The 23,714-nt window shown below is 57.0% G+C and overlaps 1 protein-coding gene across 10 annotated transcripts in view; it reads right to left on the bottom strand.

Moving 5' to 3' along the window:
* The window catches only part of WDR20 (WD repeat domain 20), a 54,364-nt gene that overhangs the window by 7,683 nt on the left and 22,967 nt on the right, over nt 1–23,714 (bottom strand). For 2 of the 10 annotated variants that reach the window (XM_016166007.2, XM_036238704.1), the window contains exons 2-3: nt 14,638–14,820; nt 2,022–3,923 (exon numbers count right to left, since the gene is read on the bottom strand). In XM_016166007.2, the coding sequence (XP_016021493.1) occupies nt 2,649–3,923; nt 14,638–14,820 (1,458 nt within the window). In that variant the 3' untranslated portion in view covers nt 2,022–2,648. Of the gene's footprint in view, nt 1–2,021; nt 3,924–9,981; nt 10,303–14,637; nt 14,821–23,714 lie in introns of those variants that run through there. The other 8 variants (XM_036238707.1, XM_036238708.1, XM_016166008.2 and 5 more) reach the window with 6 other exon arrangements.

Below are 23,714 nucleotides of genomic sequence, written 5' to 3'. Positions count from 1 at the left end.
CTGCCTCACTGAGGTCACAGCACAGTCCTGGCTTCTGGCGTCCCCAGGCCTAGAACTGGCGACCCAGAGCCGGGCGAGCCAAAGAGAGCCCGGCCGTGCCCTCTGAGGGCTGCACGCAGGCCGGGCCCTCGCCAGGAGGGGACAGGCTCGCAGGCCACCCGGGGACTCTGTTTCTGCCTGTGCTCTCCCTCGGTGCTGTCCCGTGCGGGACGGAGGGGCTGACGACCCCGTGAGTGCTGCCTCTTCGCATGGCTTTTGTTCTGGGGAGCAGGTCAGAAGGACCCTCTTGCTCGTGACAATGTTTAAGCTGCAGAATTTTGAATATTTCAATGAGGAAGCTCAAAGCTTGGTGGCAGAAACTACACCCGTGGCCCCCAGGTTCCTTGGTGGCTCTGCGCTGTCGCCTGAGGCCGGGACGCGCAGGCCCTGCCCCCGTCCAGGTCTGCAGGCTGCCGGCAGCTGTCAGCGGGGCTTGGAGAACACCCGGCCCCGGGCCTCGCGACTGCAGCAGACCACCCTGCTGGCGGGCAAGGGATGGCCGGGCGTGCGGGGCAGGCGGCCACGGGCAGGGTGCCTGCCGACGGGGCGGGAGACGCGGGAAGGAGGAGGCTGTGAGCAAGTCCACGTCCCAAAGGGACAGGCCCCCGGTTTAGGGGCGGGGGGGTAGGGGTGAGGACATGAGGCGCGGGCGTCGGTCCGCACGTTTTGGGGCTCGGTCCGTAAGGAGACAGTGACCCCTCCGCTGCTCCGCCGACAGGCAGCACCCCCTCGCTGCAGACAGCGCCGGGCGCTCCAGCGTGGGTGGCGGCGCGTGCGCCCACGGCTGCCCTGGTGACCCCGGAGCCCAGGGCCGTGTGGGCCTCTGTGCGGGCCACCAACCTGGGAGCGGTGCCCTTCGCTCAGGCCACGTGCAAAGGCCTGAACCCTGCCTTGCGCCACGAGGCGGGCGCGTAACACCCCGCGTGCAGCGCCGGCGCCCAGGGCCCGAGCCAGCCCCCCCGAGGACGCGGCCTCTGCCACCTTAGGTCAGTCGGCGTTAGGGACGAAGGGCCACAGCCTAACGGCACCCAGGACGGTCACGTTCCCGAGGACAAACGGGCGGGGCGCACCCGAAAGGCACCTGGTCCCCCCACGGCAGAGCACGGCCACCGCGACCACGGGACAGAAGCCGCGCGCACTGAGGAACACGGGGGGTCCAGGGCGACACGTGCGGGGTGGGGGGCGGGCGGGCCCCCGGGACGGCAGCGCCAAAGGCGCAGGGCGGCTGCAACGGCCCCTGTCGGCCGGCGGAGAACCGGGCGACTCGGGTCTTCACTGCTGCTGAATCGCATTCACCACTCAAACCAGGGCAAACCCGTCTCTCCGTATCCAATCAGAAAGGTGTGCGAAGCCAAACCAAACCCACGTGACCAAAATTAGTCGGCAAATAAGCTATTCGGCATCGTGACATAAAACATGGAGCTCAGAGAACCACCTCATCCATGTGAAGACCGGAACGACCCTCCTCACACAGCTGACGGCGTCCCAGGGGCCGGAGCCAACGCTGGCTTTCCCCAGGGAGCAGCGGCCGCCCGCCCAGGGGTTCCGCTGCTCCCAAGCGGCCACAGGCCACCGGGGCCCGGGGTGAGCCCCCGGGGACAGAGCTCAGGGCTCAGGCCAGCATCGGTGTCCAAGAACGACCCCTCAGTCACGACTGCCGCGCAGCAAGGGGGTGACCCGCACTTGTGCCCCACTCTGGGCGGGAAAACAAAGCCGGGACCGCAGGGAGTCCAGCAGTCCCCACGGAATGACACCGCCGAGGAGGCCCTGTGTCTTTTGGACAAAACCCACACAAAACAAAACAAAAACCCACCCCGAACAACACCTTTTCCGTGTTGGAAGAACAACGTGAGCAAAGTGTGCCCGACACAACAGGTCCCGGCTTCCGTGGCACGAGGCGCCGCTGACGAGCGTGGCCGGGCTCGGGGGACGTGGGCCTTTTGCTTAGTGCACGGAATCTCAATCAAAGGGTACAAAACTGCTTCTTTGAAAAAGATGTTTATTAAACAATTTTAATTGTCATAAAATGACTAAAATGGGTTTTAAAAATTAAGGCTCTTCTCTTTCTGTGGATTGCCAGAACAATGTAAAAATAATATCAATCAACCCTGCTGAACGCTTTGTTCCTAAAGTTAAATTTCATAGATTCCTAAACATTTTATGATTAAGATAAAAAATCGGACTATAAATGACAATGGCCGTCCATACTGAACACACACTCTGATCAGGTGTACAATATTCTAATTGAGGAGTTAAGCGAGAATATTCCAGTTAAAGCAGAAATTTTAATTTTAGCATTCAAGTCACTGTTTCCCACACCGTCGTAACTTCCCTAAAATCGAAACAGTCGAACACAGGAACGCTGACCTCAGGACTCCCAAGAGGGCGACTGACTTGGCTGGCAATTAGTTTGATTATATTTTTTAAACGTTCTAAGGTGAATTATCAAATGATTTAGAATTACATGGCATGCAGTATCCAAAATTATGGCTCTGATGCATTTAGATTTACATTAAGAATAAGAAGTGTCATTCACATTCATTGTACACCCCGCCCCTCCCGCAAGAAAAAAAATCACTACCTATTCAAGTTCTAGCTCTGGTGCAGCATTAAGGGTTGAAACTTACCACTTTCCCAGGCCTTCCCCATGTGCAAATAAATCCCTCCTGACAAGCAGTGACTATACAGTCTTCAAGAAAAATTAACACAGTCAGTCTTTCGTGTGCTATCTTTTTACAGACGAGTGGCTCTAACAAGGGGACGTCTTCCATGCGGGGACACAGGGGCGTGCCCAGGGTTTTAGCCGGGTCCGTTCTGGTTTTGGTAACTAGGTTCAGTTTGTCGCTGCTCTTGCTGGAAATGTGTCCCATGCTGTGGTTTCGCTTGTGGTCTTTCTCGTGGTGCCTGTCCTTCCGGTCGTGTAGTGAGAGAGTGGCGAACTTGCTGACCCCGGAAGCGATGGCCCCGTCGGCGACGCTGCTCTTGCTGCCGGCGTTAGACACGGTGGAGTGTGGGAGGCTGTTGGACCGCGGCAGAGGGGGCGCCGGGTTGCCGGGCGTCGTGACACTGTTCCCGGTGCTGCCGGCGGGCGGGCTCGTGGCGTTCATGACATTTGTGTGTGTCCTTGCTCTCGAGAGGGGCTGGTGGGGGAACAGGATGTCTTCCGTGAGGTCCCAGAGGCAGAGCTGCGTGTCCTGGCCCACCGAGCCAAAGCGGTAGGTGACGCTGACGGGGCGGCTCTCCGTGGAGTTCCGCTTGGACAGCCGGGACTGCGTGCTGTTTGCTCGGTCTCTGCCAAAATGGAGCAGGTCCTGGAAGTCCTCGTCGCTGCCGCTGAACTCCATCGGGTCGCCGCCCTCCACACTGGTGGTGTAGGGGTCGAACGCCACGACGCTGACCCAGGATTTGTGCCCGTGGCCTCGCGCTATCACCCGGCAGTCTACGAAGGACCAGACCGTCACCAGGTCGTCCTCGCCCCCGGTCACGAGGTACTTGCCGTCCGGGCTCCAGCACACACACAGCAAGCCGCCAAAGTAGCTTTTCATCGTGCCGTGCAGCTCCACCGAGTCGAAGCTGAACACGCGCAGAAACCCGTCCTGGCTCACGCACGCCAAGAACTTGCCATCTGGGGAGAAAGCAAACTCGTTGAGGGCCCCCTCGCCCACCGTCCACTTGAGGAGAGGGTTCCTCGTGGATTTGCTCTTGCAAGTGTGCACGGCAAAGCTCTCCCCCTGCTTCAGGAGCTGGTAGTGGGGGGCTGTGGTGCCACAAGTGTGCTCCACATTATACAAGTACATGTTCCCACTCGAATGGGCTACTAGGAAAAGGCTTTCCGAACCGGGAACCCATTTGACACAGGTTACGCGTGACTTGTCTATTAGTCTCTGTGAAGACAAAGGAGAACACGTTATCACAATGGAGCAGCTGACAGGGTGACTTTCCAGCAAGCAGGCTCGGCTGCTCGGCGGGGGCCGGTCCCTCCGGGCCCTCCACACCCCATCCGTGCCCGGCCCAGCCCGCGAGGGCCGCTCCGGCCGCCTGCACAATCGCCTCCTAGACCTGCTCTCGGGTGTGAGGCCCCTGGCTTTCGCTGAGGGGGTCAGTCATTCGACAGGCGCCGCGGCAGGCGCTGGGGCGCACCGGTGAGGGCCCCGCCCTCGGCACCTGTCCTCCTCGCGCGGAGTGGGGGGGGGGCCCTGCGTCTGCACGTGCCGGCTCTGCCCCCCGGCCCTGCTGCTCTGGCTGCTCGGCTCCCACGCACGCCTGGTGCCGCCCACTCGGGCCCGCTGTCCTGCGTGCACCGTCACAAGCGATGCGCCCACATCCTCCTCGGAACAAGGTGGTGGTGAGGGAACGAACAGGGGTCATGGCAGCGGGCGGCTGACCGGGCCCCCTCCCCCGCACGTGCGTCCCGCGGCACTGACGACACTCCTGCGGCAGGCGTGGCTCAGGCTCCGGCCCCGAAACCCAGGAGCACGAACGGCCAGACGCTCACCCCACCCTCCAGGGTGCCAGGGCCCTGCCACACGCCATCCAGAAGCCCCCGAGTTCTTCGCAGACACTCACTGCCAAGCGGCCTCTGCTGCCGCCCTGGCGACCACACGGACCTGCGACCTCCCCTAACCGGCTGGGGTTCCCCGAGCCCGCCAAGAAGCAGGGCGCCTCCCGCCTCATCGCCCTGTGTCTGCCACGTTTTACGGAAAATGAAAAACAGGTTTTTCAAAGAGAGATTAATGAGCGATGCTGCTGGTGCGGAAAGCGAGACTCCGGAAGGGCCCAGGGGCTCGCGAACTGCGGGCTGGACAAAGGCCGCTCGGCAGGTGTCACTGCTTGTTGGTCTGCAGCGTCACAGCCGCAGCATGGCCCGGCTGGCCCTCTGGAGTTAACAGAGACGAGGCAGGTCGGCCTCGGGGACACAGACTGCATTTCCACACCCTGCCTTTCCCTGCCTGCCTGGTGGCTGACCTCTAAAAGGCACCTGACCGCCACTAACGCCAGCGGCCGAAGAGCCTAGCACTGCTTGGCCGGGGTTTCTCCCACAGGCTGTCACGGAGGTGGCGTGCGAAGCCAGGTCAGGCCTTTTGTTTCGGGAGGGCCTACCCCGACCCATCAGACCTTGCTGCGCCCAGCAGGCCCCGGTGCCCAGTGTTCTCGACCCCAGAAGGGTGACTGGCCTGCTGGCCCCACGCCTAAGGGTCACCACAGCTCACTGCCCATCGGTCCTCAGCTCCTGCAGCCCACAGTTCCCTGCAACCAAGTCACGTCTCAGTCTTCCAGGGTCACCCGTCGCTCCACCACATGTGGAAAGTTTTAAGGACAGAGACATAAGAACTTCCAGTACTATGGAAGTTGTTAGGAGAAATTTTATTTGTGGCTTAAAGAAACACAACAAAAATGATTCCGTTAGAACACGAAATTATAATACTGTCCAGGAGAAGCAGTGCCGCTCCACAGCCGTGAGGTGCGAAGACGATCACAGCACCGCCATTGAACTAATGTTACCGGGAGGTAGGAACACAGCTGAGGACTTCATCCCGCCTCGAGAAGGTGCGCTGAGACCGCTGGGAGTGGACACGTGGTCGCACCTCACGACGAAGACCTGAGCCCGTATTCCGCGCCCTGCCGGGGCCCCGACACAGACCCTCGGCCACTCCCTGGCACTCGGGGACCAGGCGCTGTGGGTCCAGCTCTCCGGGGCAGGGCTTCTCACCTGTTCCATGCCAGCGGCTTTCCCGTCAGGCACAGAGACAAGGGAGGCTTCATGGGGTACCCGGGGCTCAGCCACATCTGGGGAGCATGGCGCCCACATCGGGACAGTGGCACTAACATCCGATCTGAGGACCTGCTCTGTGCGCCGGGCCTGGGGCACGGGGCTCTGCACACGCTTCTTCACCCTTCGACAGCCCCGCAGGGCGAGCTTTCACTTTCCACTGGATGACGTGTAAGGTGCGCGGGAGAGCGCCCCGTCCCCACGCCTTCCCTCCGCGCCAGGTCCCGCCCGCCCCCAGTCGCTGCTAGCAGCTCCCTGCCCTCCCCTGAGCGTCTCCGGCGTGGACGGGGAGCGAGCCCGCCCGCCCTCGGTTTTCATACCGAAGGGCACGCCACGCGCCGCCTGCACCTCTGCGGCTCGCCCGGCGACGCGCTCGGCCCGCCTGCCACACGGGGACGAAGGCGGCGTCCCCGTCCCCTCCTCGCACTGCGGAGCACTCGGTTTTACGAACGCGCTTAGATGGTTTTCCGAGTCCCCAACCGACGCACGTTTATGTAGCCATGAGCCGCTCTGTGCGTGTGGCGGTTTCACACGTAGGAATGTCACCTGCAGGAGAGACTCCCAGCGGAGTAGCTAAGTCAAAACGTGCCGCATTTACAATTTCTACAGACCGCAGAACCTCCTCCCATGGAGGATGAAACCGCTTCTAGGCCCTGGCCCCATGGACAACGTAAGAGCGTCCGGCTCCCCGCGGCGAGGTGGGTGCTACTGCCGTGCCCCCCGCCGGGAAACGGGGTCCGAGGTCAAGGAAGCCGCCGAGGCCCACTCGCTCACCCGCTCAGTCACCTCTCACGCCCAGCCCGTCCTCTGTGACCGAGACGCGACCAGCTGCAGATCGAAAATAAGTGGGGAAAAAGTTCCGTCGTGGTGACGGCGCCCACTGCGGTGGCCGGACGTGCCTGCGCGGACCACGCAGCCTCCGCGCGCGCCGCTGCTCCCTAGAGACCACGGCCAGACAGCCGTGCTCGCTGTCTCGGGTACGAGGCGGAGTCCACGGGGGCGCTGGAGGTCGCATGCCGCCACCACGCCGCCTACGAAGGGGCTCGAGCGCCCTCAGCCTCACGGGGCTTCCTGGAACCAACCCCCGCGGACACCAGGGGACGGCTTGGCTCGGCTCTCCTCTCCGTACGGAGTGCACGGCGCACACCAGGCACTGACTAAAGCAGCCCGGCGTCCCCTGCATGGAATTTATATTCGAGAGGGAGGAAAAGACCGCGACGTTTACAGGGTCTGGTGGGAATGAGCGCTGTGGAGAACCATCCGACCAGGGAGACGAGACGAACCTGGCGGGGAGGGGACCGCGGTGACAAACAGCAAGGCCGGGAAGGCCTCCCTGTGGCAGTGCGGGCGACAGCAGCTGAGAGTGGGGAGGAGCGTCCTCACACCCCCCTTCCCGCCCAGGGACGCTGGGCCGGGAGCGAACCCAGCACCGGCCGGCCCAGAGGGACAGCAGACCAGCGCAGGGGAGCAGACTGGGCCACGGGAAGCGCGCGCCGTCCTGGCTGGAGCACCTGAGCGGGGGCAGGAAGCTGGGTCCGGAATCGTGAGCTGGGACTCACGGCCACGGAGCCCCAGGTGAAGGGACCAGGGCCGTGACCGTGAGCCCCGTGCGGCCCGCCCCGCGGCCCCACGCACCAGAAACGGGAGTGGAGGAGCTGCGGGGGCGCCGTCCGCCAGCCCGCGGTCCTCACGTGGGATGCGAACCGTCTGAAGTGGACTGTGCTGTGAGCGGGAAATGCACACTGGACTCTGAAGACTTCAAAATTACGGAAACCAGCTCATTCGTAATTTTTATACTGATTATACTGTATGTTGAAATAATAGTCTGGATTTATTAAAATAAAATCTTAACTTTACCTACTTTTTACTTATTTTCTGTGGCTATTAGAAAATTTAAAATTGTGAGGCTCACACGATATTCTACGGGCAGTGCTGCTGCAGACAGTGGGGACCCGCAGGATTCTCGAAAGGGAAGTGACAGAATCATGTGAATCCCCAGCAGCCGGTGCGGAGGGGAAGACGGGGCGGGCTGGGAAGGACCAGTTAGGAGGCTATGACAACTGTCCGCGGACAAACAGTCTTAAACGTGATGGGTGACAGGATGGGCTCTGTCCAACGATGGATTAGGCTGGGGCAGGAGGGGGGTGGTGATGAAGGTGGGGTGATGAAGGGGGCGCCGAGCAACTAGAGAGGCAGTGACGGAAAAAGATGGGGCGGGGTGTGACTAAGCTGGGGAGAAATCCGAGTGCCTCATCTAGGAAGCAGCTCGTGAAAACGACCAGGAAGACAAGGGAATCGCTGTGAACAGTGAAAGCCAGCCCTGTGACGCCCCCCGAGGAAGGTGTCACAGAGGACGAGGAGAGTGTGACACCCTGAAAAACTCTCCTTGTGAATAAGGAGCAGGACAAAAATTAGGCGAGCGGAAGGAGGAGCAGAGGAGACGGCCCAGCATCTCACGAGGAGAGGAACGGGCTGGCGCTGGGTGAGCGTCCACCACAGGCCAGGCGCCCTGCTCTGGGCACCGGAGGTCCCGCTGCGCGGGACACAGGCCTTTGAGGTGAGCTGCTTCACAGACCAGGAAGTGAGGCTCCGAGGGAGGAAGTGCTTCTGGCGGGCGGAGCAGGCAAGCTCGGACCAGCAGGTCTGCGGGAGGGACGGGGGAGAAGCCAGCCCCCCGCTCCCGGCTGGAGACCAGAAGCGGAGGAGCTGCGGAGGGCCGGAGCCCCACTCCCGGGACCCACCGCGGGGCAGCAGCAGGTGGACACGCAGCGGGGCGGAGGCTGGGGGGCCGCAGCGGGGGCGAGGCAGCTGAGGTGGTCCCTGTGAGCTCGCCTGGCAGAGCCGACGGGCTTTCCAGGCGAGAGTCAAATTCCAAAATGCTCCAAAGGCCTATTTTTATAACCACTTTCATTTTTAAAAACCTGGATATCAAATGTGTCATTTCCGTGTGTCAGGACACCGCCCTGGAGTGGGCCCCCACGCCCACGCCGCCCACGCCCAACGCCAAAGAGACCGTCTCGCTTCCACTGCCGAAATCAATCCAGTGAAAATCAAACACACGCCCAAGCTACCAATTATGGCATCAACGGACCAGACTTTCTAACGACACTACACTAGTTAAAAGGAAACGAGAATAAAAATCCATCTGCGACCACATTAAAGCATCGCCGCTATCAAGAGGCCTTCCAAAGCGCCGAGCTGTCTATTTACTTTCACCACGAGCAACAGGACCGGCAGGACAGTGTTATTTCTGAGGGAATGGGTGTGCGTTTCAAAATGCAGATATTAATTTATAACAAAATTACTAAAACAAACCATTCAAAAACCACAGCGGCTGCGGAAGAGCCGTAATGGAGCCACAAGGGCTCTGAGCACAAAGGCAGCTAAGGAGCCGCTTCCCCGGGAGGCTGGGGACCGGGCACCTGGAGGCCGCGTCCCAGGTCCGAAGGTCGTTTCTGTCACCTGAAGACTGAAAGCAGTACATCGCTTTGCACTCACCTCCTTCCATTAAAAAAGGCGAAAACAAAAGGCACGAAACGCACAGGACCACTCTCTGTTGCAGGATGCTGCGAAGCTGGGTCCACCCCCCGCCCCCACTCCTGGGGGCGCTGGTGCAGGGGGGGCCTGCGACTCACTGGCGGGACTGGAGAGAAGTCACAGCCGGGGCTAGCCAGAGGGCCTAGAGGCCAGGGCCGGCCCCCTGCCCTGCCAGCGCACCTGGACGGAGACCTGGTGGGGCGGGGCCTACACCATGGGCACAGCCCGCCCCTGTGAGGACACAGTCAAGGACGGAGGGTCTCACCGCACGTCGGCAATGAAAGAAGCCAAGATGACAAGTTCTTTTCCAATTCTACTTCTCATCCAACAATCAACACATACATGAGAATCCTCTGAAGTTACTATTCTATGGCTATGACCCTGAAATAACTGGAATTTTTAAAAAGACAAACAAGGCTGAGTTCATCACCATATAGAAACTGGCCCTTTAAAATTCCTCCTGCCCAACGTGTCACAACCACTCGAAATAAAAAGCGAAGTCCCCACCCCCTGGGGGTGTTTCACACAAGGCTGAATGCTGACGGGGTGACTGTCCGCCCCGCGTCTGCAGCTCGCCGGACGTGCCCCAGCACCCTGAGCGGAGGCCTGGCTACAAAGAGAAAGCCGAAACCCACCTGGAGACTGGAGACAGCGGAGGCCCTGGGGTGTGAGCTCTCTCCCTGGGGTGTGAGCTCTCTCCCTGGGGTGTGAGCTCTCTCCCTGAGGGAGGCTGGAAGGGACCAGGGACCCTCCTCCCTCCTGGGGGCACAGGCACAGCAGCAGGGGTGACTGGGGGGCCCGGGAGCAGCTCTAGCTCTGCGAACCGCACGGAGCGGATCGGGGCCCCGGCTGGCGGCGGAGGCTGCTGGCGCCCCCAGTGGCAGCGGTGGCTCTCGTCTCACACAGCAGCGAGGGTGCCGGCGCTGGGGCTGGCGGGGGCGTTCTCCCTCTGCTCCACACTGCCCTCTGTCGCAGTGTCTCTACGAGCACGCGTTCAAAACTTTTCTACTTTTTAATTAATGGGGAAAAAAGTCACCCCCAATTTAAGATATACTCTTGAGATATACTTCTAAGATACACTCGATTCCCATATAGAGATTTTCATCTACCTCCTTTAATCTCGGGTAGCTTTCTGGAATGTACAATTCCATGCCTACCATCCGTCCATCCATCCATCCATCCATCCATCCATCCATCCATCACCCATCCACCCACCATGTGCTGTTTTCACGTACCAGGTACCTCTAGAAAGGAGGCAAAGGTCAGAACAATCGGTGCCGGGCACGTGTTAACGGCGGCCGGGAGGAGACACCCCGCACGGTCATGACGAGCAGCCCCCGCACTCAGCCCCACACGCGTGGCTTCTCTGCCTGGGCTGGGCTGCCCTGCTCTGACCTTCCTGTCCTGGAAGGTTATCTGTTTCTCCTTCAAAACTGCTGTATCTCACCTCCCCAGAAGCTGTTCCTTCCGACCACTGGTGAGGGGCGCTCTGGGCTCGCTCTCCAGGCCCTGTGTTCACAGCTCAGGGGCAGCACGCCCTCCGGGGGGTACCGCGCTCACCCACTGCCCAGCTGAGGGAGCAGGGAGCAGGCCCACACCCGGCAGTCAGCGGCAGAGCTGCCATCTGAGCCCTAGGTGTTCGGCTTCAGGGTCCGTGGTCTTAGCCACGGGGCTGAGTCTGCGAATTCAGGGTGAAAAAGCTGCCGGCTTTAGGAGCGCCTCTGGGGACGGCAGGGAGCCGCCGCCTGGGAATGCCGTCGGGGCTTGGTCCCGGGGGCCGGGCTCCTCCCGGGCAGTCTCCACAGACCTTTCTCCTGACCTCAGGGGTGTGACTACTATGTGTATGCTGACGGCTCCTCAAGTTTATCTCCAGTTCTGAGCTCCAGACCCACGTAGCCAACCACCCACCAGCCTCTCGAGACTCACGCGCACAGAATGGACGGTCTGCCCTCTGCCTCGGGCCCCGACACCTGCTCCTTCCGCAGCTGCGCCCAGCGTGGGGACGTGATCGCCAGAAACCCACGCTTCGTCCGTACGCCTCCCCAGCGTGGTCCCCGAGGAGCAGCCCGTCTGACCACCTCGCGCCCCTGTCCCTTCTCCCGGAGCCAGACTCGGCAGAGGACACGGCCCCCAGGGTCGTACCCCACCTCGCACCGCCCTCCGGGTGCCGCCGTCCTCCCTCGGTTCTGGGCCCAGGTCCCCTCCCACCCCGGGCCTGCACCCGCCCTCCTGCCTGCACGAGCCTCGACCTCCGGTTGCTCCCCGGCCTCCTCACGCGGGGCTCCCCTCAAAGCACGCCACGTACGCCAGGGGGAGGCGGTCTCCTCCCCCCTCAAAACAGGCCTCGTGCTTCTCTCCAGCCCACTGTCTCCTCCTCCATCACAAGTCGCCATCTGCGGTGCGTGTGTGCGCGTGTGTGCGTGTGTGTGCATGTGTGCGTGTGTGCGTGTGTGTGCATGTGTGCATGTGTGCGTGTGTGTGCGTGTGTGCGTGTGTGTGGTACCTCTAGTCACACCTCTCCCCCCTCTCTGAGAGGGGTAACAGCAGGGCAGGAGTTATCTGCCGCCGCATACCCAGTGATAAGCACACGGCAGGTAATCGAGGTCTGTCAAATGAAAAAATGGCCACAACTCCAGTTCAGGCCCCTGGCTCTCACCCGGACAGTTATTAGAGCTTCGTCGCTGGGCTTGCTACCTTCCTTCTCTCCTCATTCTAATCCACCTTCCGCAAGACAACGCATTTGGCCCTGTCGCTGCCTTGAGTAGAGGCCCAGAGGCTCCCCCACAGCCTCCAGGGTCAGAGCCAAACTTGTCGCATGTTGTGAAAGGGCATCTTCGGTCCAGCTGAGTGCTGCCACCCCGGGGCCGCAGGCTGTGGTTTGGCTGCCCTTGGTTCCAGGCTGTTCCCCGCCACGTCACACTGTGCGTTCCAGCTCTGAAGGCCTGTCTCCCCCTCCCCCAAATCCCCTCCATCGTTCAAGACCCAGATGTCAAATGGCACCTTCTGGAAGCCTTCTCAGACTTCTGCCGAGCTTGACGTCTGCGTTCGTTTGAGGACATCTGACACACACTGCAGAACGCGGCTGCCGCGTGTCGCCGGGCCGCCCGGGCACGGCCCCGGGAAAACACGCGCCCCCGTGCTGCGCGTGCAGCTTCCGGACTGAGCTCCCGGGAGGACAGGGCCTGTCCCGCTTCCGTGGTGGGGCGCACGTCCCCGAAGAGCGAGAGCTTATGGAATCCATGTCCAGTCCCAACTCTACCATCCACGTGCACCTGATCTGGACACTTCACTTGCCTTCTCTGTGACCATCTCCCCATCTGGAAAATGGCAACAGCTGCACACCATCCCCAGAGGGAATACATGAAGCGCTCTAACGCTCAGGGCAGCGCAAAGCGTGGCGTGGTGACTGTGCCAACGACCGTTCCGGGCACGCTCTGAGAAACAAACATGACGACCCTTGCTCTGAGACCCCCTGACCAAAATCGGATGAAAACGTCATCCGTGCAGCCAAAGACTTTCCTTACTGTGAAGGGCAATCAATTGTAGCCTCACGTTGTCAAGTCCAAGTTGGCATGACATCACACACAGTCCTAGCACTGTGAACAGCCATTTTTCAAATAAAATGTAACTCATGCTTGCTTCATTAGGAGCGAGGAGGTGCTTTCTAGCCCGCTGCCCCCGGCTGTCCAGAGCCAGGGCGGGTCGGGCTGATGCGTCTGAGTGCCCGCAGGGCCCTGACACTCCGGGGACCTGTGGTCTCCGCTCCCGCCCTCCCCCAGCGATGACACACAAAGCCTTCTTGTTCTCTAAGTGGCATTCTGTGCCACCCTCAGCAGAGCGGCCTCCCGCCCTTGTTTACTGACAGCCTTTCGCAGGGCTTCACTCCCTTCCCTCTCAATGGCACGTCCCTGCCGACACAAACAAAACCCAGGAGCCGCCCGAATTCACGACTTCTATCGACGGTGCAGAGAAGGCTGGTTTTGCGGCTCTGCTCTCATGCGCAGTGAGTGAATGAATGAATGAATGAAAATCCAGCTAACTTAGAAATCCCTTCCTTAGATGATATTAGTAAAATATCTAGGTAAATAAGAATAAATTTCTCCTTAAGATTGTTTTTTAATGGAAAATGGGATGAAATACTTCTCCTCCACAGTTCGTCAATCCAGATGGCAAACTCTGTTGCCAGCCGACCCAAATGCAGCTAGAGAGGAGACGGCATGGTTCAAAGGTTCCCCAACCCCACCGGCAATGCCACACGGGGGCACCTTGAACGGATGCTGGGGACGTATGACAGCATCTGCCATACAGCAAGCGAATCAGGATTTTAACCGCATTTGTCAAGCTGAATATCCGTCCCCAAATTATTTCTTAAGAGCCTGAACCCATGGTGTGCTTCTGTTCTCAGTCAGTGGCATCGAAACCACTGTCCTTCCTCAGAGAGGGGTCCCACATGACCTGACCCCTGTCGCATCAGGGCAGAGGTCGCAAACAGGGTAGAACTTAGGACTTCTAGCCCAGCAAGCCTCCGTCGCCCTCCCCTGCTGGCTAAGGCGTGCCTGAACAGCGGAGAGAGCCGTTTGCCCCGCAGCGGTGATCCTGGGGCGCAAGCGCCTCTCCAGCAGCCCTAACACACACAACCGACTTGGCCGTCTCCGCCGGTCTGGTTAACAGTCCTCACGTGTTTCTGAACAGACGACACAGCCCAGCTATCTCGGGCTTCTTCCAGAAGGAAACCGAAGATCCCAGCAACTCCACGACACACTACACCACTGGCAACGGCTGTGCCGTGGGATCCAATTTTAAGTGCCAGGATTTCTAACTATGTCAGAGGTGATTTTACAGGAAATATTTTCAAGAGCGAGAGCGTGATTCCTTAGCCAAACGCCTGTCAAACATACACACGAAAGCGACCTAAGAAAATGTCATCGAATCCTTTGAACTGTATGAAATTTTCTGGTGATACGAACAAAGTCTGGAATTCTATATTTTCTTTTTTAATCTATAAATATCAAGTTATAGTCTCACCCATATCTCCATTATAAAAATTTTAAAGCACCTGCTATAGATACCTGAACATTTTCCAGAAAAAAAAAAATTCACAAAACAGTCACCCCAAAGAACAAGTAAAAGTCCATGAGTTAATTCACCGCTTTTAAATCTGGGCACTGCTAAGCAGGACGGCCAAGAGAATGAGAAATGGACTTAGCTCAAAGCATGAGACCCACTACCCTTGGAAAGGACATATAAATTCTTAAAGGGAATCTTAACAGCTTAGACAGGGTGCTACTTACTTCCTCATTAAATAGTTTGCTAGTTTCTTTTTTGATGGGGTCTATCAGCTGGACTTGACCTGCGGAAAAGCCCACTAGGAGAGAGACACTTTCTGCTGTGGCTGTTAGGTGGTTGAAGTCATGGCAAGTAGGCTGTGTCCCTTTGTATATCCTTTTATCTATTGGTTTACTCAAGTCAGCAGCCTGGAGGAGAAAGAGAAAAATACATACGGTAAACAGCACATTGAGATGAGAAATCTAAGTCACACTATTTTATATTCCACTATGATGTTAAATCTTAAAAACAAAGGTATTTAAAATACTTTTTCAGACGTTAGCATTTTATAAAAGCACTTTCACACCCCTCAGCCAATCTGACATTGTTAGACTATCCATAATGTTTGTAACTGGTACTTTCTCAACCTCTTCTTCACGTGTATTCAACAAAGACTCCTGGACTGCAGGAGGAAAACCCCCTGATACTAAACGCAGGATGCGCAAGGTGCGTTCCGAGCATTCTCCAGCGGGGAACCCTAAGCACGGAAGGCTCGGCTTCCAAGTGCAGCTACAGCCCCTCAGTGCTCACTGGTGAGTTGCCTGCAGCCCAGTGCTCCTCACAGTGTGGCCCTCAGACCAGCAGTGGCAGCAGCATCACCTGGAAACTCAGGAATGCAAATTCTCCAGCCTCACACTAGGGCACAGGAGTCAGAAAGGACGGGGCAGGCTCAGCAAGCTGTAGTTTCAAAAGGCCTCCGGGGGATCCTGATGCCCACTCAGGTTTGGGAACCAAGACCGCAGCCGGCAGGCAGGCGCTCCCTTGCTGGGTCCCGCCCTCTCCCGGCCCTCCCCCGCGTACACTAACAGGTAACCTTCACCTACGGAGCCCACGCTCCCTCAGTGCAGGGCATGCATCATCTTTCATCTCTACAATGGTCCTTCAAGTTAGATAATGTTTTGCCATTTTACAGATGAGAAAACAGGTTTAGGGAAGTTAAATAACCCAACCAAGGTCACCATACCTACCTACGATGTGGCAGGGCGACTTTGGAACCCAAGTCTGTTTGACGATAAAGAGGGAGAAAACACCCCCCCACACACACCCCCACAGGCCTCAAAGTCAAGTGCAAATGACTTGGACTTGGACTAAACGTGATTTTTCAACGTGCCTCCCTCCTTCCAAAGCAGGATGCTTTTCTTCACGAGAAATGTTCTGTGCGATCCAGTACGCTGGACTGTTACTGCTGAAATAAAGGAAGCCCACCCCCTCCACACCTGCTGTTCCGCCCCCGGTGCGGAGGGCCATCGGCACGCCCTGAGCAGCTCGCAGCTCACGCTGCCCGCTGCCCGGCTTCGGGGGCGCACGCCACGCCCCGCGCTGGTGCCGAAGTTCCTCCTTCCCAGGAGGCCTGTGACACGGCGAGGATTCTAAGTCTGACTTTTCAGAGAGCAAATGTGAACACCGAGTAGAAAGAGGACCTCCGGATGACAGGCCTTTGCACAAACTCAAAACCCGAGCGCGTCTGGAAGTCTGGACCCAGGGGTACCAGGCGCTGTGGGGGCGCATGGCTGAGGGGTGCGGACGAAGGACGACGCCCTTGCCCAGCCTCCGGCCTCTGGGAGGAGGAGGCAGCTCCGCCCTGCCGATCCCGACCTCAAGGGATGGTCCTCAGGATGAAACGAGAGAGCAGATGCAGGAAAGAGCCTTGGAAAGCATCACCTGAGGTATGATACAAAACCAAGGGCAGTCCTGACTTCGGGGTGAGGGGGAAAGGGGGCGAAGGGAATGGGAGGGGAGGGAGAGAGCGCCACAAGGCGGGGACTCGAGCCAGCCCAGCGGAGGCCAGGCGCTGAGGGAAGGTCCCTAAGCTGGGCACTAAAGGCAGGAGAGAGACTTCTAGGCTAAGAGAACAACACAGCAAATCGCCTCAGAATGAGAAAGACATCAGCGAATGTACAATAGCTCAAAATATAAAATAAGATATACTGGCATCTAGAGACAGAAATCGAATCTGAAATATGAACCGATTAAATTATGACATGATCTCTATAGCAGCATGTATAACTCTTGAGACTTTTTAAAAAACATTTGCTTAGGGAACTTCCCCCTAAAAGAATATTCCTAGGGGGGAGAGAGTAAAGAAATAAAATGTTAAAAATAAAAAATAAAGAAAAAGCCATTTACAATAATAAAAAAATAAAAAATAAAGAACATAGCCAAAATTATCCACTGAAATATAAAAATCTCTTCAAAGGTAAGCCGAAAATTAACAAAGAAAACCTATTAATGTGAGTTAAATGAGCAAAAGCACATACGCCAGTTCTCAGGACAAGAGGAAGTAAAGGCGCCCGCGTCTCCAAGGCCTGCTGCGGGGTGCCGCGCGGACTCCACGCAGCACCCGCGGTCCGGTGAGGTCCTCGAGGTCCTCGCCAGCGGCTTCAGATCCCCGCCCCCTAACGTGAAACACCACCGGAAAGGTGTCGCCCATAATTAAGCCATAGTGAACACCTGAAGCATGTGATATGCTAACTGAAAGATTCCTCTTACTCTTAAATCATGTAAATACTCATGTAAACACCCTGTTTACTGATTTGCTTAACAAACTTTCTTCCTAGATCACTGCCCTTAAAGCGTACCCGTCCACAAACGGTTTAATAGTCTGTACTCAAAATTAAATGCAGAAGTCGAGAATAAGCTTTAGAAATTTTTATGGCAGTTTGACAGAGTAATTTTATATCTGTTGAATCTAGTAATAAAAAATGAGAGTCTGCATTCTGCACGTTTTTCTGTTTCTTTTCCTAGTAATTCTTTTTTTATTTTACAAAAGTATCAGTTTAGATCGACTAGCAATTTAAAAGACTGGTCCTCCAACACTGGCAGAAGCACTGTCCTTGATGCAAAAGGCCCGGGCCCAGGCCCAAGGAACACTTAGACTCTCTTACCTCAGGTCACTCCTCCCTCCCAATCCCCAGTGGCATAGATCATTCTAGAACAGAAATCTGGCCAGGCAACATGCTGCCTATATCAAGCAAGAATCACTGTGAAGCCTGCAGGGATTGCTGGGTGTGTGCCCACGAGAAACTACCCTTCTGAGAAACCCACGGACACCGCCCGTGGTACCTGCGTCCTCTGGAGCCCAAGCCAGCACAGTCATCTCCGACTCGCCTTGCCCTCTTTCCTCTACAGCCAATCACCAGGCCCCGTCTCTGTCCCCACCGACTTCCGGTCCCTCCACCTTCTTTGCGGGTGGGGGTGTGGCCGTGTACTCCCAACTCACACACCTTGCGGCAGCAGCAGTAACTCCCCGAGCCAGCCACACCTCTCCCCACGGGTCAGCAGCCAACAGACACTTCCCGAGCGGAGGACGAGGCGTCTGGTAGGAGGAAGGGGACTGACCTTAGAACCAGACAGACCGAGGGTCGGCCTTGCCTTCGCTCCGGGTAGGGAGGTGACCTTGGGCAAGGTGCCTGTTTCCTCTCTCTGAACCTCAGAGAACCACCGCCCGCCAGCCCCGCCGCGGAGCGCTGGTGAGGCCGGCAGGTAATGGCCACAAGCAGAGTACACAGAAGCATCCAAAAGGTAGCTTTCATTATTAATTCATCCCTGTCCCATCCTGCTTGGGGTCGCGTGGCTTCCTAATTTCCATGGCATCGGGGTGTGAGGACATGCCAGCAGCCCTGCCCTCTGTGCTCTGGTCCCCTCCGTTCCCCGAGAGCAGCACCAGCTTCCCCCCACCCCCCGCCCAGGACGCCCTCTCCGCCCCGGAACTGCACACTCGTCACCTCAGCCGATCCCACAGTGCCCTCGGCGCAGCAGGAGACGCTGCCCGCACTTCCCAGCTGAGGAACCTGGGGAGGACTTGAGGGGCTGGGGCCTGGCGCTGTCTCGCCCCCCGCCACCCCCCCGCCCCGCGCGTCCCAGGCCTGGTGCAGGCCGCAGCCCTCCTTCCCGGCTTCGCGAGGTCACCCTCTCGGGGGGACAGAACCCTTTGCCCCTGTGTCCCCGATCCCAGGAATCTCACCCGCCAGCCCCAGCCCCGCCGCCTGCAGCAAGCGGCTCACACTGCCGCTCCCTGGCTGTCTCCTTCATCTCATTTCTCAAGGACCTCATCCGTTCCACAAAATTCAGTGGTTAATCACTTATGATTACAGTATTGTTTTATGTCTGTTATCATCAATTACAATAAAATTACAATTACAATAAAAAATTCGAATAAAAATTCCTTTAAGGAGAACTTTTTTTGTTAAAGTGACGCGGTACTGGTCCACGAAATCAGCTTTTGTTTCTCAGCTTTCTGGTGGATTCGGACGCTATGGGACTTCTTTAATGTTTCTGCATCCTGATTATTGCCAATTATCTGAACTCCTAAGTATCAATTTTATAGTAAAACTGATTTATTAAAATGTCTTGCCAACTTTAAGAATTGGATCACATTTGCTTATTCGGCCCCGGCCGAGTACCCGGGGTGTCACGAACGCTCGGTATCTGCTGAATGAAGGAAACTACGATTGTTTCTCATGTTTTCAGTGGTAGGATTAAATTTCACTGTTGTGCTCATTAGTGTCTGTATAACGCATTACTGATTACGAACGTCAGGGTCTCACTCTCAACTTCACAGGAAAATTTCAGATGCTAGATTAAAATTCTTGCTACTAAAACAGAGCTGGTTGCAAAAATCCTCAATCAAAAAGTACAAACTTTAAAATGTCATGTTTGTTTTTCTTGGACTTTTGATCCTTCAAATCCCTGGAATTCTTTTTATGACAAATACTGCTGAAATATGGAGTCAGCTTGGTTGGCTTAGCATGGCCCCAACGAGCATTTACCTCGCCCGCACAGCAAAGGCCTGCAGCAGCGCTCACCTCCACCCCGAGCCCGCCAGGCCTGCAGACGAGGACGAGGAGGGCCCTGAACCTGGGACTGCCCAGCCCACCGGAGGGGAAGAGCTGCCGCGGGCCCAGCAGGCCTGCCAGGGCCTCGGCACCCTGCCACGGCTGTCGGTGGGGCTCAGAGAAGGCATGTTCGGGGGAACCTGCCCCCGACATACCCTGAGGACCCAGAAGCATTTGGTGTGGCATGGACAAGAGCTCAGAAAGACTCCTGTGAAAAATGCACGTCAGATTCTGATACGTGGGAGCAGTGCAAGTACAAAAGGTGGGTTTCGTTTCCCCAAAACCTCACATTCCCCTTCCTCATGCGAGAAGCACCTCGGAGAGCACCTGTCCCATGGAACTTGCCAGAAATGAGTCATTTTACTAAGCATACCGAACAGCTGCCACATGCCCAATCCAGCCCTACCCGTCTCGCTCGTCTCCCCCAGAAGTCACTCCCGAGCCCTCGCCCATGCTTAAGCCTGGTGCCTCAGCCAGGTCCCCAGTACGGCGCCCCCAACACGAATGGCAGTTTCGGTGTCTGCATCTGGCCGGTCCTTCCTCAGTTGGCTTAGCATGGCCCCAACGAGCATTTACTCAACCTAGGTCAGCCTCCTTGGCTTAGCACCAGGCTCTTTCCACCGATGGCTACCCACTTCCAATTCGACCCACACACTTTGCCAGATTAATCTTCGTGAAGCCTAAGGCCATTCTCCCACTCAAACCCTCCCCGGCTCTGCCAGGCATAACAGAACAGCGGCTGAACTCCTGAGCCTGGCGCCCACGAGCCCTCCAAAGAAGAGCCTCATTGCCCCTGCTCCCCGAGGCACTTGCCTCCTTCCCCCAAAAAGCCCCCTACCCCCAACCCCCGCTACTTCTGCTTGTGGCAGCGTGACCGCGCCTCTTCCTGACCTCGCCTCGGGGAGGCATTCTCTACCTACCCCAGTGCCTCCCGCTACATGCCACATTTGTGAGCTGTCGTATGTTAACGCTATCCCATGTTAACGCTATCCCATATACTATGAAGGTCCTTTTAAAAACAACAAAAAGGCCAGGAGGCTGCTGAGTCATGACGGCCTGAATGGCCAGTCCCGCGGCATCCGAGGTCTCCGAGGTGCCTCTGGAAATCTGGAGAGCACGGACGCAGTGCTCTCTGCTGCCATGCCTCCGACCGCGTCCCAGACAGCCGACGCCAGCGCCAAAAGCACACCCGGGCTCACTGCCCGGGGCCGCAAGGACCACCTCCTCGGAAAGGAGGGGCCCCCGGAGTCCCATCTTAAGACTTGGGATCCAAAAGACGCCGCGTCACAAGGACCGCTCCCCAGTGCTTCTTGGAGGAGACTTTTCACCTACACAGACTGGGGGTCCCTAGAGCCTGCGAGGGATGAGCCCGCAGTCTGGGGCTGGACCACACCTAGCTGGCCGTCCCGACCGAAAGCTGGGGAGACGCCAGTCTCCCAAGTCACAGGCTGAATGAAACGAGACTGACCGCTCTGAGGTGAGAGACAGTCACTTGGCGAACACAGTTCGATGTGCCATTCAACCAAAATTTCCTTCCCCTTGTGGAAAACAAGCTGGCTCTAATGAGGAAAATCCCAGACGGCGATGTGCGCGCACAGCGCGGGGGGCCCGGCCGGGTCGGCGCAGCTCCCAGCGTCCGGACCTGGCCCTGCCGCTGACGCCTCAGCCCCACGCACGACCCGCCGTCCGGTCCACGGTCCGAGTCACGCCCCAAAGGCCTGCGCGACTGGCATTCCCGGCATCTGAGGCGTCTAGCACTTAGAAACAAGGTACCAGGGGTGTTAAGTCAGTTAGCTTTGGGATCACTCATCCCAGTAGGAAAAAAATGTCACCCAACTGCCCAGTTTTGCTGCGTGAAGAGAACAGGGCTTGTTTTGGGCCTGGCGACACAGGCGGCATCAGTGACTATCCACTGCAAATATGAACCCACATGAGGGGAAGAGAGGGGTGAGGAACCAGAAGGGGCCACAGCCAGACACAGAAAAGCTAAACATAATCCTTCTGCTGAGCAAAACCCTAGCAGCTCGCGCCTTCGCAGGCGCCCGTTTGTGCACAAACCTGCGCCCTGACCGTTATGGCCGCTCTCACTCTATAAACAGGGTGAGGAGTCAGCTGTCGGGAGGAAGCAAGTGGCTGTCTAAATTCCAACCCGTGCTCCTTCCACTGCGTCATGTTGCTGTGACAGGAAGTTGACACGATCTCAGGTAGCACCTAGTTCTAAACACTATCACTGTGTGACTCCATGTCCCTCCGCCTGCTGGAGTGGGAGTCACACACTCCGCCTTGCTCATCTGGCCCAGATTCCTGACCTGTCTCCTCAATGCGTTGACCTCCAGGGCTGTTTTATTCAACTGGAGGAAGATATTGAAGCCGAAGCACAATGCCTGGCCCTGAACAGGCCCTGAGAAAACTGAGTTCCTCTCTTTTAAACCTGTATTTCTCCTGAATATATAAGACTCTCTGCTTATCATACAGGCTTTGAAAATTCTCAGTATTCATTAACACCTACAAAGAAATATAAACAAGGAAAAACAGGAATATTTCTTTCTGCCCTCATTTCCTGAAGACAGCCGCAGAGCCCAAGCTCAGGGCATGCTTTCCTTCCAATATAATTTTCCTAGATGAGGGCACCTTCCCTTTCCTCTTTCCTCCCTCATTCGCAGACATATTAGCACCCGAGCGCTGGCACGCCAGACCCATTCCCGGACCGGAAGCAAACCATCCCTGCGTCACCACGCTTCTGATGGGCCGTGACCCTGGACTGAGCACCCACCCCTCGAATTCCAGAGCTCCTCTCACGTGGCGGCAGTGAGGCCACAAGAAGTGGGGCAGAAGACCCCACAAAGGGAGAGAGAAGGGAAGGACGCAGAGCCAGACACCTCAGAACACAGGTGCATAATGAGATGCGGTCACTCCACAATGAGAAGAGGTGCACAGCTACAAAATGCGGAAAATGTGTCCCATAAAATTCCACAGCGACAGTCTGGAACTGCCTGGTATTCACCAAAGGACCACGTCTCGCAGGGGCCGGGGAGCCTCCTCTGGAGACCTGCCTGGGGGGGGGGGGGGGGGGGGCGGGGGGAGCAGGGCTGCAGCACGAGGCATCTCCTCCCAGGCCCAGCACTGTCAGTCATGCGTCTGCGGAAATGACAGCCTTCTGTCCTTACCACGCATCACCGTTTTTTCCCAACGCAGCCTGTCACTTAAAAGCTATTAGCTATGTAAAGTCTATCCCTTTTCCCTTAGAGTATGCTTGAAAAAATAAACTCAAGTGCTAAACTGCGACATCTTCGCCATTTCTTCTTTTTCTGAGGTTGTTCTCCATGCTCAGGTTAAGTCCCTTATTACAATACCAAACGCTACGAATGGTTGTGGTGGTGCTTCGTTTGGGCTAATGAAATACTGACTCTTCATTAAAGAAAAACTAAGAGTAAACATCAGATAAATTCAATTTGCACACAACACCAGATCTCATCACATTAAAACGCTGACATACTCAAATGACCTGTTTATTAAACTCGTCTATTAAATGTGCATAGAAATACGCACTCCTCTTCCTAAGGGAATAGCGACATCTCAAACAGAAGAAGAGGAAGGCACTTTCATTTCTGCAAAATACTCATTTGAAATTCTGAGAAAATCGTTTTTTAAAAGTTCCCTTTGAAAGGGGTTGCAGGTGGGGAAGTCCACGACCTTCCGAAAACGCTGTGGTGAGGCCGGTACACTGCAGCCCCCGCGGCGGGCGGGAGGAGCCCGGGGGCTGCTGCGCCCAGACCCCGCGGCTTCCCACTCTGACTGGCCGTGAGCTCGCCCGTCGGCACAGCGCACTGGTGACGCGGGGACCGGCAGAGGCGCGCCCGTTCCATTCGAGAAGGGCCCTAAGTCCCCAACCGTGCAGAGGCCCTTTCCTCCTCCCACAGATAAACTGAGGCCCAGGGAGGGGCGGTGATCTGCCCAAGGTTTCACAGAGCCCAGAGCTGTGCTTGCAACCACATCAAGCTGTCACCCCTTTTTGTTCCATCACCCGAGTACAGCTGGAACAACAGACTACTGAATCTATAACACACATTTCGAAGAATGACACTGATGTGTACCGGTAATTTTACACCAAATGATGGCATTCTGGAGCCAGTACACTGCTGTATTTCCAAACAGGAAGCAAGAGCTAGAGAGAACATTAAACTTCCCTTACACGATGAAGGGAGACG

The sequence above is a fragment of the Rousettus aegyptiacus genome, unplaced genomic scaffold (assembly GCF_014176215.1).
Source record: "Rousettus aegyptiacus isolate mRouAeg1 unplaced genomic scaffold, mRouAeg1.p scaffold_m13_p_3, whole genome shotgun sequence".
Taxonomy (NCBI): Eukaryota; Metazoa; Chordata; class Mammalia; order Chiroptera; family Pteropodidae; genus Rousettus; species Rousettus aegyptiacus.
This window is presented reverse-complemented; position numbering and strand designations above follow the sequence as displayed.